Raw genomic sequence first — 14248 nt, 5'->3', positions numbered from 1 at the left:
TAAGCTAAGGTAGAGCTACCAGGAAGTATCGTGCAGAACAAAGTTGTAACATGAAGTGAGACCTTGGTTTCTTACAAGAGCGAGTCAGATCTAGTCAGGATGAAGCAAAACCTACCTCCAGAATGTAAATGACAAGACTAGTAAGTGCCCTCTTCCTCAAACCGGTGAGATGGAATCTTGTCAGTTGCCAACAGAATCCTATCTAGTTTGCCTGTGAAGCAGATTGGCTCAGAGTAAGTTATCACTGAACTGGATCCACAGACCTCTCTCCATCAAGAGATCATTTTCCCTAAGGTTCCAAAGCAAAGAACAATCTTTTCTGCCCGTCTCATCCCAGGCCCCTACCCACTCTCAGACTGATGCCCCCTGCCCTATTTCCCGTTAAAACAGTAAGGACACAGGCAGCCAAGAGCAGCTTGGGCAATACTTGATATACATCATACATTTATTAGTGAATATCCCTCTGAAATCAGCAACAATATTAAAAAAAATAATGATTGCACTACTTGGTCAAGCAGAACTAGCAACTTTCATTTTAAAAAAAGTACAAATCTGTTAAAAATTTCAATCGGTATACACATATATAATACAACATACTAGTTATGTTAAATGCTACAAACCAATGTGAATCCAATGGAATGGAAAAAACCACACATTTAAGCTTTAAGAACCATTTTTTTCTCTATATATTAGCATTTTCTCAAATACATACATGGGAAAAATGAGGTAACTGTAAAATGTGCAAGGAATAGGGCCCCCCCAAATTACATGTTTATATATATATATGTAACTATATATATATATATAAAAGACCTTTCTAACACAGAACACAGGTGCTAGACCCAGCCAGGGCTGGGGGATGGAGCCCACTGTCATGCCTAGGCCAGAAGTTGGTAAATAAAACAGTAAACAATGACAAGCCCCCACCACAGGAAATCATTGGTAACATGGCATCTATAGCAAGGTCGGCAAATCACAAACATCCTAAATAATTGTCTTATAAATCTTTTTTTTTAAGTGATTTTTTTTTAATGTTGTTTCCCCCCCAACAGCTGCTCGCTGGAGTCACTGCTGCAGCCGACACACAATCCGTGAGCCTGTTTCCGCCTGCCCCAGGAACTGGAAAGGGTTCTGAAAACCTTTTTTGGGGGTGGGGAAGGGAGGGGGGGTTGGAGAGGGTGGTTCTCCGTGTAAAACGTGGGGTTTTCAACACTGCTATAAATATAGAAATGTCACCTGGAGTTATATACAGTAAGACTTTGGGTTCTCCACGGGGTGGGGCCAGGCTGATGGGGCCCCATGGCAGGCTGGGGGGTGGCGGGAAGCCAGGGCCGCTGCTGGAGAACGAGGGTGGTTGGAGCATCCCTGAGGCAGCAGGCGCCAGGGGCTGCCTGCTAGGATGTGCCGGCCCCACACGCGGTTCGTTCAGGGCAGCAACCCCAGCTGGGGGGTGAGGAAGAGAAGGAATGGGACCACGAGGGCAAGGGTGGGGAACTCAGCCAGACCCTATGGGGGCTCCTCCAGACCTTGGAGGGCAGGGCTCAAGCTGGGAGGGGGCCCGTGGAGGTGGGTCCACACCCTCCCTGGACCCAGTCCTCCTGGGACTTCCTTGGAAGAGACACGCCCAGGCAGGTGGGAGACAGGTCCTGGCTAGAGGGAGAAATGCCCTGAAAAGCGTCCGGTCCCGGGAGGCTCTGGGGACGTGTGCAGTACAGTGCATGGCAGTTATCAGCTGAGCACAGACCCCCCAACCCCACCCACAACCGCCAGCCACCCGGCCCAGCCCCAGCCGTGCACATGCATGCAGACCAGGCGGCATAGCACGGACCATTCCCTGCCCCCAGGGCACTTGGTCCCGGTTGGTCCCTATACCCCCGTTAAACCAAAAAAAGAGACTGTTTAAAAATCCACACCCTCAGATCCTACACACAATTTGGGGCCAAATGATCAACAAAAACTGCTGCTCCTCACGTTCATGCAAAACGACAGAAAGGGGAGATCGGGCACGGGTCTGGGCACCGTCACTGCCAGGGAGGGCAGCCATCAGCAACACAGGAGGTCACTCTCCCCTCTCAGAGGGCCCATCTGCCTCAGCTCAGAGCCTGCCTCCCACCTGCTTGGGAGGCTGGCTCTGATGCTCCCCAGCCTGGGCTTGGGGCTGGAATGTTGTGCCTGGGCTGAGGGCCCTCTAGGGAGCCAGCCCCACCCTCACAGCGGCCTGGCTGCCTGAGTCTGCCTGGGGTCAAGGCGGAAGGACCCACTTGGGCTTCCTGCCACCATCTGTCCACGCCTGTCAGTGCCACCTGCACAGAGGGCATGCCACTTCAGTGCAAGAGACCAGGCGGCCCCGGACAGCTCCCCCTTTGCCCATCTTGGGGCCAACGACCTCCACCGGCCACACTAGGGGAATGGCCCCTGGCTCCCAGTGCTGGCAGGAAAAGGAGACAGACCCGAGGGCAAACAGGAGAGAGACTGAGTCACGGGCGCTCAGGCTGCTCCCTGGTGGGTAGACGGGTGGGCAGACAGGGAAGGAGTCTTTGGAGCTTGGCAAATGCAGGGGCTTATTGCAGGGGCTTCTCTTGGGCTGACCCTGACACCAGCTCTGGAGAGGCAGGCAGGAATGGCAGGGCAGGCCGGGACCACGCCCTCCCTGGGTCCCCCGAGTTTCCAGAACTTTGGGCAGGGTTCTCCGGGGTGGCTGTGGGGCCTCACTCAGCCTCCCTGGGCACCTCGGAAGCGTCGGCCCGGCAAATGGGACACGTCCGGTTGGCCTAGGAGAAGGAGCCGCGTGTCAAGACTCCACTCTCACCCAACCCCCATCCCATCGGAGGCTCTTCTGCTCCCTGGTAGGGACCTGGCTCCCTGTGTGGAGCCAGAACTCCTGGATGCCGAAGAGAACACAGAGAAAAGCCCTCCAGTCCCCCTCCTCCCTCCCCACACATGGGAGCAGCATGGGAACCTTACCTTCAACCACTTGTCGACACACTTGGTGTGGAACTCGTGGTTGCAGGGGAGGACCCGGAGCAGCTGCCGCGCCTCAAAATCACTGAAGCAGACAACACACCTGGGAGGAGGCACAGAGCGTCACCCCCACACTGACGGCAGGGCACGAAGCCCCATCCGGGAGATTAGAAACCTATGTGCTCAGAGAGGCTCGGGGAGGGGGCTGGAAGAGGAGGCCAGGGCACTCACAGTGTCTGCTCTGACTGGTGACTGTCCGGGTGAAAGCGGTACGATGGAAGCTGCTCGATGTCCGCTTTGGTGAGGCCACGGGGTTTGGCGTCTCCCAGCCGCTCGGCCAGATTCAGGAGAGCCTGGACGCGGGCAGGAGGGGAGAGTCAGCGGCGGCCAGGGCTGGAGGTCCCCCAGGCCCCCACTTCCCAGGACCAGGCTCCACGGGACCTCATAGTTCTCCATCTCCACATCATCCACATCAAGATCCAGGCTGATGGTGGGCCCCATTGCTGTTGGTGACATCGGCAGCATCGAGCTAGCGGGAGACAAGCATGAGGGCCCAGGGTCAAGGGCAGTAGGCATAGAGGGCTTTGGGGGGCTCCCCTGATTCCCACCATGAAACCAAGCCCAGAACTCTGAACTGTTCATACCAAGGACCCCATTGGGGAGCGTGAGTGTGCAGGTCTGGTCTACTGGGGATGCTGGGGGGTGGGAGTGGGGGGCTCGAGCAGCCCCGGGACCTCTGTGGGACCCTGTTTGGGTCTAACCACTAACGGCCCCAGGAGAACACGGCCCCCCAGCTCTGGAGCAGCTGTGCAGGTACTTACAGGAAGTAGGGCAGGAAGCTGGGGTAATACGGTGGTGGGGGCGGCGGCGGGGGTGGCGGGGGGAGAGGCTGCTGCAGGCGGAATCTCTGGGTGCTCAGTCTCCGAGGCATCACGTGGGAATATGGCTGTGAGAGGGGGGCCAGGGGCAGGTCAGCCACGGGCCTGTCTCCCTGGTCACCCTCAAGCCAGAGCAGGGGTGCCACTCACCACACCGAAAGACAGCTCCTGGTGCAGGGTGTCGTGGGGCAGGTAGTGCACGGGCACGGACGCCGACAGGGTCGGGCCTGGGGCCGAGGTGGAGTACGTGAAGCTCCCCAAGGGGTGCTGATCCCCCCGGAGATCCACATCACTGTCGAGGCGCTGCAGGGGCTGCGGGCGGGGGAGAGGTGGGGTTTGGCAGAGTCAGTGACGAGGGGAGTCCCCCGGGCCCCGCCCCACCCACCATCCCCTGGAGCATCAGACCCGTCGCCGGGACTCACCATGCGTGGGTGCTGTGTCTGCAGGGACACAAACTGCCCAAGAGGCGCCATGTGAGCGGGCTGGGGGTGTGGGGCTGGCGGCGGGGGGTGCAGGATGTAATGGTCACTGGAGATGAGGTGGGGGTAGGCCTGATACGGCACAGGGAGCTGCTGCATGGTACACGCCTGGATCAGCTGCTGAGAAAGGGGGCAGAGGCTGGAGAACATTCTTCCGGGCTCTGGGTTGGGTCTTAGGTTTGTGGGACCAGGGCCAGGGCCAATTCCACCCAGCGAGAAGTCCTCTGGACCATCTGGCCCTGGCCTAGGCCTCCCAGGCAGGACATCTTGCTCTGAAGGCCCACAGTGACTCCTCCAGACCATACAGCAGGCCCTGGGATGCAGGGCCAGCCCTGAGCTCTGCAATGCCCTTCCACTGGACATGAGTACACATACACTTTTCTGGACAAGGCTGTGGCCTGGAGCCCAGGGGACTCTGACAGCCTAGCTAAGGGCCGTTAAGTGCAGCTCAGTTTTGCTACAGGCCCAAGCCCGAGGCCTTCAGCTAGAGACAGACCAGGAGGCCTGGGCGGGTGCTCAACTCACCGGGGGCGGGAGGCAGCAGAGCGGGTAGTGCTGCCCACTGAACATCACGGAGCATGCTGGGAGCTGCTGAGCGCTGCAGCCAGGGATGTGCTGGCCTGTAGGCAAGGGGAAGCCTTGGGTGGTCACCGTGGTGACTGTGTAGGACAGAGGGACAGGTCCCTGGTGTACCTGCAGGAGAGAGAGCCAGAACTGTGGGGAGGCCACTCGGCTGGCCCTGAGCTGAGACAGTCCCTCCGGGCCAGCTCTCTCCCCTTCTCTAGCTGGGGCCTACCCACCATAGACCCGGCTGCCACCTCCTGTCCCAAGACCCAGAGAGTCCTCTGGGAACCCGGGAGGGGCTTTCTAGCTCCATCACTCATCCACCGTTGCGCCAGGGAAGGTCCTTCCCTTCTCTGGGCTTCATTTCAATGTACCAACCTGTACACCAGGGCTAAAGATGCCTCCCCGAACGGAGCAATGAGTTCAGCAAGGTGAAGTCAGGGTATTGCTCCTCTGCTCCTTGGCCCGACTTGCCAGAGGCCAGGGCGGCAAGGCGGAGTGCGGGGTGGGGGGTTCTGCCTACCTGCTCGTGGAGATCAACCATGAACGGGCTCTGCTGGGAGGCTGGGTGCAGCATTCGGGGGCTCCCGCCGGCAGGAGCCGAGGCTCGGCGCTCCTCTACGGGGAGGTGTGCTGGTCGGGGCGGCAGCTGCTGGGAGGGGAAGCGCTCATCCTGGGCAAGCGGGCTGGCCAGGGGGCCCTCGCGGCTGGGGCTGCACCAGAGAGGAGGCCCCAGTAGCACTGACGGGGGCTGCTCATTCACAGAGCACGGAAGAAGCCAAAGGTCCACTACCCACTGGGGAAGGAAGACAGCTCAGGGCCCTGGGCCCACCGCCCCCGGCCCCTGTGCCAGCCTAGGCTGACAGCCCCCATGGAAGTGGCTCCAGGATCCATAGGACTGGGAGGTTCCCTCCTACCTTCCCCAGAGCTGGCCCGGGCTGCTGCTGGGTCCTGCAGGGAATCGCCGCTGACCCCCAGGGGCAGAGGGTGCCCACCTAGTCACTGCCAGAGCCCATGGTTGCATCAGGGGTGGCAGAGGGCTGGAGGGGCTGGGCCAGGGCACACGACCCTAGGAGGCAAACCGACAAAGGGACTAAGGCACAGAAAGTTCAGTCCCTTGCTCCATGAGCGGTCAGGGAGGGAGCATCAAACCTCTGCACCCTGGTTCCAGAAGCCCACTGATGCCGCCCGCCATGCCCCTGCGCTCCCCTGGCAGCACTGTGCTCTGGCACTGGGGTTCAGGACGGACAGACCAGAGAGAGCCTTGGCCTGCAGGGAGTCCAGAGGGCTGGCTAACATGCTTCCAGGCCAGGTGGCTCTGGTGTAAGGCTCCCTCCGGGTGGGTCTCCAAGGAACCCTGTCATGGTGCAAGGGTCTATAAATATGACCTACAGGTAGTGGGGTTCCTGAGGGGACTCCAGCTTCCTCCCTTCCACCTGCTTGGCTCAAGAAGGACTATACTCCTTCCACTACTAATATGTGAGAGGTTCTGACTTGGTTCCTGCCCTTGAGGGTTCTCAGTCCAAGACAAGTCAGGAGTCATCCCTCAGTATCCATGGGGCACTGGTTCTAGGACTCCCACAATACCAAAATCTGAGAATGCTTAAATAATCCCTTATGTGAAATGGTGTAATATTTGCTATAACCTATATACATCCTCCCCTGGACTTTCTATCATTTCCAGATTACTTATGATACCTAATACAATGTAAATGCTAGGTAAATATGATGTAAATGCTACCTAAAGGGCAAATTGAAGTTTTGCTTTTTGCAACTTGATGGATATCCCCCCCAATATTTTCAACCTACAGTTGGTTATATCTATGGATGTGAACGCATGGATAAAGAGGGTCGACTGTGTACTTTCTTTCCATAATCTGTTACCACAGTGCCCACCCAAGTGAGATTTCACCTACTCTTAAAAGAAGGAACTGTCAGCTCCATTTTGCAGAAGAGAAAACTGAGGCTCAGAGACAGGAAAGGACTTGCTCAAGGTGCCAGAGGAAGTGTCAAAGTGGGGCGGTGGGCTGACTACAGCCTCTTGCTGTACCCTGCTGCCAACAGGAAAGGGTCCAGGCCAAGAATTTTGGTAAGACCCAATGAAGTGATAAAGGAAGTCAACCTCTGATGGACTGGTGGGTCTGGCATGCAGCCAGGCCCTCTGGGGCAGGAGGAAGGGGTTGGAGGGGGTTGTACAAACCTGACCCAACACAGCCCACAAGTGGGAGGTAGGGCTTGCTGAGAAAAAAGAGGAAGCAAGAACCTAAACCTAAGGGAGGAAGCTGAGTGGGAAGGAGGCGGGGCAGGAGCTGGGGTCCAGGTGGGGCAAGTTGCGGGGGAGGGGGGGCGATTAACTCCAGAGGTTGGAATGAGGCCCTCGCAGGGAAAGTTCTGGAATCTGTCAGGCCCTGCAAAGCTAAAGGGCACATCTAGCAGGACTAGCCCTTGGCTGTTCCTACCGCAGGGACCCCGCCTCCATGGAACGCAACTCCTATGCTTCCTCCACACACAGCCTCAAGTGCTGCCTCTCTGTTCACACCGTTAGGAGTGTGTGTACTGTCCCCTCAACTCCTTGTTCCTCTCCTCTGCGCTGGGCTTTATGTGCATGGGCCCTAACTTTCACAATGAGCCTGAAAGGGGGGACTCTTCTCTACCTGCTAAGACAGCACAGGGCCCAAGGCCACGGAAGAGATGGAATTCACGCTCCTCCCAGCCAGCACCTGGCAGAGGGGTGGACAAGGCCCAGTAGATTGCACCCAGCACAGGGCAGGCCTGATGTGGTAAATGCACCCAGGAGAGCTGATAACATAGGTCTAAGGTCTATGTAATCAGTCTGGAGGCAGTGAAGTTAGTGCCAATGAGTAAAAATTGGGAGACTACATAAAAATTTGGCCTTTCAGAGAGCGAGTGGTGTGTGTGTGTGTGTGTGTGTGTGTGTGTGTGGTGAAGCAGAAAATCTGGTCCCTCATTCCTGCTTGACTCCCTCACTCTGAGCATGAGCTTTCTCTCCAGGCCACCCCAGACCCATTCCCCGCCTGCCCACCACAGGTGACTGGGGTTGTGACCCCCGGTGTGCTCCAAGTGCACATCCCAACACCATGTGTACACACATGCACACAGCCTCGATTCCTGCTGATGATCCAGCCGAGCAAACATAGCCCAAGAGAGATTCAGAGGAAACCCCCAAATAACTGAAACAACAAACTCCTGACCCACCCTAGACATTTTGGGTTAGAATCTTAAGAAGGTTGGGGAACAAAACTGCCTAGAATTCCACCAAATTCCCCAGGAGTTTCTATAGCACAGGCAGTGCTTAAGAACCTCTGTTCTAACTGACCTCAGAGATCCTGAGAGACCTCAGTCCTGCTGACGGGGAGTTATTAACAAGAACTACAATACTTTCCATGTGCCATCCCAGTTAAGTCTTCATAGCAACCCTCAGAAGGAGACACTGAGGATGAGATCTCACTGAGAGAAGTGAGATCCAAGGCCAGTCAGCTGGAGGTGAGTGCCCAGGGACATAGCAGTGGCCTCAACTGCTCCTCTTACACCATGCTGTCTTGCTGAAGGCTGGGCAATGTCAAGGCTCAGGGGTGAAGAACCACAGAGGCCCAGGCCCATGGGATTCTGCTCTGGCCAGCCTCTTCAAAAACGCCCACAGAGCAGGAAAGGGAAGTGGCAAGGAGCTGGGAAATCCAACCACCAGAAAGAAGCCCTCTAGCTGTGGCCAATGGTGCCAAAGGTAACAGTGTCCACCCTTGCATTTTATTAACACATGATGCCCTGATCTCTGGCCAGTATTGGTTGAGGACTGGGCACTTTGCTTCCTCTCTCTGAGCCACAGCTTATTCATCTGTAAAATGGGAACAGGCCAATAATCAGCTCCCAGGGGACTGGTAAGGCCTCCCCAAAGTCCACTGCAGTGATCTGTAAAGCTCAGGTATCAATTGAGCTTTACACTATCAGAAAGTCAGACAGGCTCCCTCAGGGAATACCCCAGCTAGCAAGGAGGGGGCCCTGGTTCTTGACTGGGAACAGAGATGGCCCAGGGGGAACTTACCCACTTTACAGTTGAGCAAACTGGTACCCAAAGGAAGGAAGTAACTTACTCCAGACTATAAAGCCAAAGCGGGTCAGATTTAGTCCTGGCTGGTCACCTAGACCCAGGCTTCTTCAACCCTGGCTTGCATTACCATCAGTACCCTCAAGAATTACTTAATGCCAAATCTCTACTGCGGGCCCTAAAGGAGATCAGGAGAGCTTTCTCTTTCAGGCATCCTGACGAGCCCTATTGTGGAGAGAAGTAAGTGAGGCCCAAAGTTGGAGCCAGCAACTTGCTCAAGGTCAAACAGCAAAGCTACCACCTAACTGCTCTGCCTTTTACCACTTGTCCTTTGGGCTGGGCTTTTAATAAGGTCTCTGAAAAAGAGCCCTAAAGGTCCCATCCCTAAATCCAATCTTGCCCAGAAGCAGGGACTGCATCTTGCATCCATCTCCTCCCCCAGGCACTTTCAGTGCCCCAAGCAGCTATCCTCATCCTGGTCGAGGGAGACCCTAACATATAATTTGGGCCTGGCAGCTGTTTGCAGGAATAGGGGCTGTTTTGCAGATGATAAGCCAAGTGAGGCCCTGAGGACAGGGGCAGACTGAGGTAGGCTGAAAAGCACCCCTCCCTACTCCCTCCCACCAGCCCCCCAAAAGAGGCATGCTGGGCCCAGCACTGCCTGGAAGACAAGCAAAGCTACCCAACTGTGGTGTCTGGTGGCAGCTAAGGGCAGGACCACCAGGCTCTGAGTTAAGTAAGAGTCGTGCGCCAGCCCAGACTCCCTAGGTGACCTTGGTCAAGGAAATCTTCCCTTCTGAGACTCAGTTGCCACAACTGTAAAATGGGGGTGGAAATCTCTCCTTCCAAGAGCTCCCAAATAAAGCCACAATAAGCAAGACGCAAGAAACCAGGTGGTCACATTATAGGGGAAGGAAACCAGTGTCCCTAAAGGGCAAGCCCCTCCTCAATGTGGGCCAGGCGCAGGTAGAGGGATTCGAGGAGCTTCCTCAACCAACCCTCCCTAGGAAAGGGGACAGGCGTGGGGGAGGGGCCGTGGTACGGATACTCGCCCAGATGGGGGCCTCCCGCACCCCCTTCTCACTCCTTTGTGCTGTGCTCAGAGGAACATCTGGGACGAGAGGCCAGATTGCGGCGTCGGGGCCAGAGCGCTGTGACTTTAAGAGCCGAGGATCCCGGACCATGTGCTCGGCGTGAGACAAAAGCAACAACAAAGGAAGTGGCGGCTGCAGGGGGAGGGGGCGGCTCCTTCCTCTCCAACCGCAGCGCTCAGCCTCTGGAGAAGGAGACTCGGCCCGGCCTTGGGGGGCGCTGGGGGTGGGGAGGGGTCCCGGATTCTAGAGGCCTCGCAGTCCCCACTCCGGACTGCCCCTGATTAACTCCTGCAGAGCCAGCTAGATCACAATACCCAGTCCCAGGGGAAGGAGGGCAGGAGTTCTAGGGATACAGAAATCGGGAGTTGGGGGCTCAGTCCCCGACTCACCTTCGGCCACACCGTGACTCCTTTGTTCCCGATCTAGAACGGCCAAGCTGGGCAGGGGGCGGAGGTGGGGGTGGGAGTATGCTGCCTGGACCCTTTAAGAGCCCCCGCCCTGCGGAACAATGTGCTCCTTTCCCCACCCCCTAGTCCGGGGGCTGTCCGGATCCTTCCGGGGCCCTCTCTTTGTTGTCCGTCCGCCGACCGTCTGCCTCGCGAGGCCCACGCGTGGCCAGCTCAGGCCCTTGGGAAGCAGGAGGCAGTGCAGGACGCGGCCGGGTTTGCGCAGCTGCCTGCGGCTGGCCCTTTAAGAACTGTCCGCGGCGGCAGCGGAATGTAACAAACCCCACATTTGATTCACAACATTCGAAGCGGCGGGGTCGCGCGCCGGGCGGGAGGGGGACTCGCGGGGCCGCGCCAGGAGGTTCCGGCAAACAGTAGCCGGCAGCTGCCCGCAAGGGCCCCGCCCCTTGCCCAGAGCTCCTCCCCTCGGGGAGTGCCAAGAGCCAATCACCCGCCGGGACTCGGCACGTGATTAGTGGGTCGCCATCTTGAGGGCAGATTTTTTTTTTAAAAAACCTCCTTGTCGTCCCCACCTCCTCACTTAAAGTGACCGCAGCCATCACAAGCAAGGGGCGGGGCCACATGGCCTGACCTAAAGATGGAAGACCCTCTACGTGGGTAAGACAAATTGGCTGCAACTCTAACTTGCTATGCAAACTCGCGAATCACTCATGCTTCTGAGGTTCTGTCTCCCTGCTCGAGAAACGGGTCCCGCCGGGAGAGCCGCAGCCCGGACTTACTGTGTCATGGTTCCCTCCTCGGCCGCGGGCGGCGCCTGGGACACTGAAGTGCAATGAACCAGAGCTTCGACGGGGCAAGAGCGTCCCTTAAGCCAGCCTGAGTGGTTAGGAAGGCTCTAACAGCCCTGGGCCGGCAACCTCCCCGGAGATGACGTCAGCTCTGAGTGCTACTGCCCCGCGATGACATCATGGCCTGGCCGCTCCGCATCTTCTTGTTTATACTGCGCGGTGACTTTAAATAGTTGGGCGGGCCTGGCTTGCTCAACGAACCAATAAAGGGCAATTCATGCAAATAAGCTAATAACGCTTACAGGGAAGGGGGATTGGCCCAGCGCGCGCTGACGTCACAAACACATTTAACCGCCCCGCCCCAAGCGTGGCCAGGGAAAGGGGCGGGGAACAGTTTGAAGCTAGAGTAGGAGGCGTGAAAAGGAAGCGTTAATCCATCAGTCCTGTCCAATTCTTTGCAAGCCGCTAGACTGTAGCTCATTAGTCTCCTCGGTCCATGGAATTCTCCAGGCCACCTGCGCTCTAATTGCTCTAGGCGAGGCGTAGGAGAGCTCCTTGCCTAGGTGGATAGTGTAACTAAACCCAATGAAGTCTTTAGTTTTCTACAATATTCCTATGAGACGGATTACTACAACCTGCCCATTTTACAAAGGTAAAGAACATCAAGAGGGGCGTCATTAACCCAAGGTCACACTGCTGAGGTGAAGCTTGAATCCAAGACAAAGCCTAGCTTCGTTCCCCTTTGCCTCCATGTCTGCCTGGGGACATTATACAAAATGAGGTATTACCTCCATATTGATGGGGAAAAAATAAAGAGAACTCAATAATATTTAAAATATTCAAGAGCTGTGAACAGGCCTAATAAACTATACACATAATCCATAACTAGACTCCTCTAGATGGAGCTGCACTGACACAGGGCTACCTCCGAATCAGCCCTACACGAGATACCAGCACGAATGTTAAAATATCTGCTAAGCCTGTGTAGTGGGGCTGCTGGGCGTGTGCCTGTGTGTGATTTTCTCTGCTGCTTTGGTATATTTCATAACCCCAGATTTCAAAACTGAAAGATACTGAACTGAGGGTAGCAGTATCAATGTTTTTTAAAATAGGATATATTCGGTATCAGAATAGAATATTTTTGGAAGGATATACAGGAGGCTGAATAACTGCCCTCATGGAGAACTGAAAGAGAGCACTGGGCCAGGAGGACAAATTTTTAATTCGATATCCTTTTGTATATTTGCTGTTAAAAAAAAAAAAAAACTATTCTGTATAACCTACTGAAAATTCTAGAGAAAATTACTGCAAGACAGTATGTCTTAAGGATTTCCAGTCATTAAAACTTGCGTTCCTTTAGAGGCATCCAATAGAAACAACCCTGAAGGAAGGAAGTCTGGGGAACAGACATGCCTATCCAAGTAATGTTTAGAGCAGCAACAATCTGACACCATGCTGTGGATGTGCAGCCAATAACACAAAAACTGAAAATGGTATCCAGGTGCTATATGCAGACCTGTAGGGACCAGAGATCAAATTCAGGAGGCATGCTACAGATATTACCTGGAATGCCAAACTCTCTCCATCACAATTAAACTATGGGTGCATGAGAATAAATGGGGCTGCCTTTCTCTAACCATCCCCTTAACAGCAACTCTCCCTCCCCCTAAATCCCTTCCAACCTTTTATTTTTCTCACTCCGTAAAAGCAATCAGAAAATCTGTCCTACACTCAAAGTGCCTACACAGACCAACCCCTGCTTGCCTGGATAGGGGTAGAACCTGCAATGGCTCCCTAATGCCCAGCTTTTAGGGCTGTGCTTAACAAGACAAGCTTCCCCCACCAAACTTTTCAGGCTCACTTCTCCCCAGCCTCTTTCCCACAGCTACATGGCTGTGCTCCCTCTGGCCTTCCCTGCCTCACTCTTCCTTTCTACCAATCTATTCCTCTGCTCTGCCCCTTGAAGCTTGGCTCCCATCTCACCTCTTACAGAAAGCTGTGAAGTCTCTAGCTTGTGCTGAACTTCCCTATCTTTGAATTCAGGCCTAGATGCACCCTGACCTTCACTTCATGCCATTTGATTTGCACACAGTCCTGTCGTGATCACTTCATGTCTCACTCAGTAATCTCCTTGCCTGAGAGGATTCAGCATTTTTAAGTGCACTGACATTCAGCCTTCACTGAGACACCACAGGGGTAATCTCATTTTACAGGTGAGGATCTGAGGCTCAAGGAAGGGAAGCAACTTGCCTGAGGCCACAGTATGGGAATCCTTACTAGGCTCAGATGGTAAGAATCTGCCTGCAATGCAGGAGTGAGTGAGTGAAGTCATTCAGTCATGTCCTACTCTTTGCGACCCCATGGACTGTAGCCTAACCAGGTTCTTCCGTCCATGGGATTTTCCAGGCAAGAATACTGGAGTGGGTTGCCATGGAGAGAGAACCAGGTTCAATCCCTGGGTTAGGAAGATCCCCTGGAGAAGGGAAATGTACCCACTCCACTACTCTTGTCTGTAGAATTCCATGCACAGAGGCAGACTACAGTCCATGGGGTCGAAAAGAGTTGGACACAACTGAGTGACTAACACTCTGGGATTCCCTCATAGTTCAGTTGGTAAAGAATCCGCCTGCAATGCAGGAGACCTGGGTTTGATCCCTGGGTCGGGAAGATGCCCTGGAGAAGGAAATGGCAACCCACTGCAGTATTCTTGCCTGGAGAATCCCATGGACAGAGGAGCCTGGCAGGCTCCTCTGTCCATGGGGTCGCAAGAGTTGGACACCACACCACACAGGAAGTGACTCCAGTTACTACTCCATAATCTACTTACTCCTCTGAAGAAATGAGCGCTCTGATTGTCCCATTCTCTCTGCCTAAAGTGTCCTCAACATCCCCTCCTCACCTCTGGCCAAACTGCTCAACCTTAGGGGTTCAGCTCAAAGGCTGCCTGCTTGGAGCCTCTCCCGACCTGTCTGCTAGTCTCTACAATACATAGCACGCCTGTTATCACACCGCAT

General features: G+C 55.2%; 1 protein-coding gene across 7 annotated transcripts; it reads right to left on the bottom strand.

The window, feature by feature from the left end:
• Nucleotides 1-416: 416 nt before the first annotated feature.
• RNF44 (ring finger protein 44) lies at nt 417-13558 on the bottom strand. Of its 7 annotated transcripts, none has more exons than XM_040240499.1 (11): nt 10429-13558; nt 5800-5951; nt 5406-5595; nt 4844-5011; nt 4262-4438; nt 3990-4151; nt 3783-3907; nt 3403-3490; nt 3193-3314; nt 2965-3064; nt 1018-2771 (listed from the first exon to the last, which is right to left on the bottom strand). In XM_040240499.1, exons 2-11 carry the CDS (start codon nt 5904-5906, stop codon nt 2709-2711), a joined length of 1302 nt encoding a protein of 433 aa, XP_040096433.1. In that variant the 5' UTR covers nt 5907-5951; nt 10429-13558; the 3' UTR covers nt 1018-2708. The 7 variants fall into 7 exon arrangements, with proteins under 7 accessions (XP_040096435.1, XP_040096433.1, XP_040096434.1 ...); XM_040240500.1 differs by having other exon boundaries at nt 11226-13558; XM_040240501.1 differs by lacking the exon at nt 10429-13558 and having other exon boundaries at nt 417-2771; nt 5800-5906.
• Nucleotides 13559-14248: the final 690 nt, after the last annotated feature.

Source organism: Oryx dammah, unplaced genomic scaffold (genome assembly GCF_014754425.2).
Source record: "Oryx dammah isolate SB20612 unplaced genomic scaffold, SCBI_Odam_1.1 HiC_scaffold_5, whole genome shotgun sequence".
In the NCBI taxonomy this organism is placed as follows: Eukaryota; Metazoa; Chordata; class Mammalia; order Artiodactyla; family Bovidae; genus Oryx; species Oryx dammah.
This window is presented reverse-complemented; position numbering and strand designations above follow the sequence as displayed.

Bases quoted from the DNA above. Each gene is read 5' to 3' on its own strand.
- RNF44 (XM_040240499.1), bottom strand. From the start codon at position 5,906: ATGCAACCATGGGCTCTGGCAGTGACTAGGTGGGCACCCTCTGCCCCT. The intron at 3,065-3,192 runs GTGAGTGCCCTG...GCCTCCTCCCAG, and splicing joins CACCAGTCAGAGCAGACACT to GTGTGTTGTCTGCTTCAGTG. The intron at 2,772-2,964 runs GTAAGGTTCCCA...TCCTTCTCCTAG, and splicing joins GTGTCGACAAGTGGTTGAAG to GCCAACCGGACGTGTCCCAT.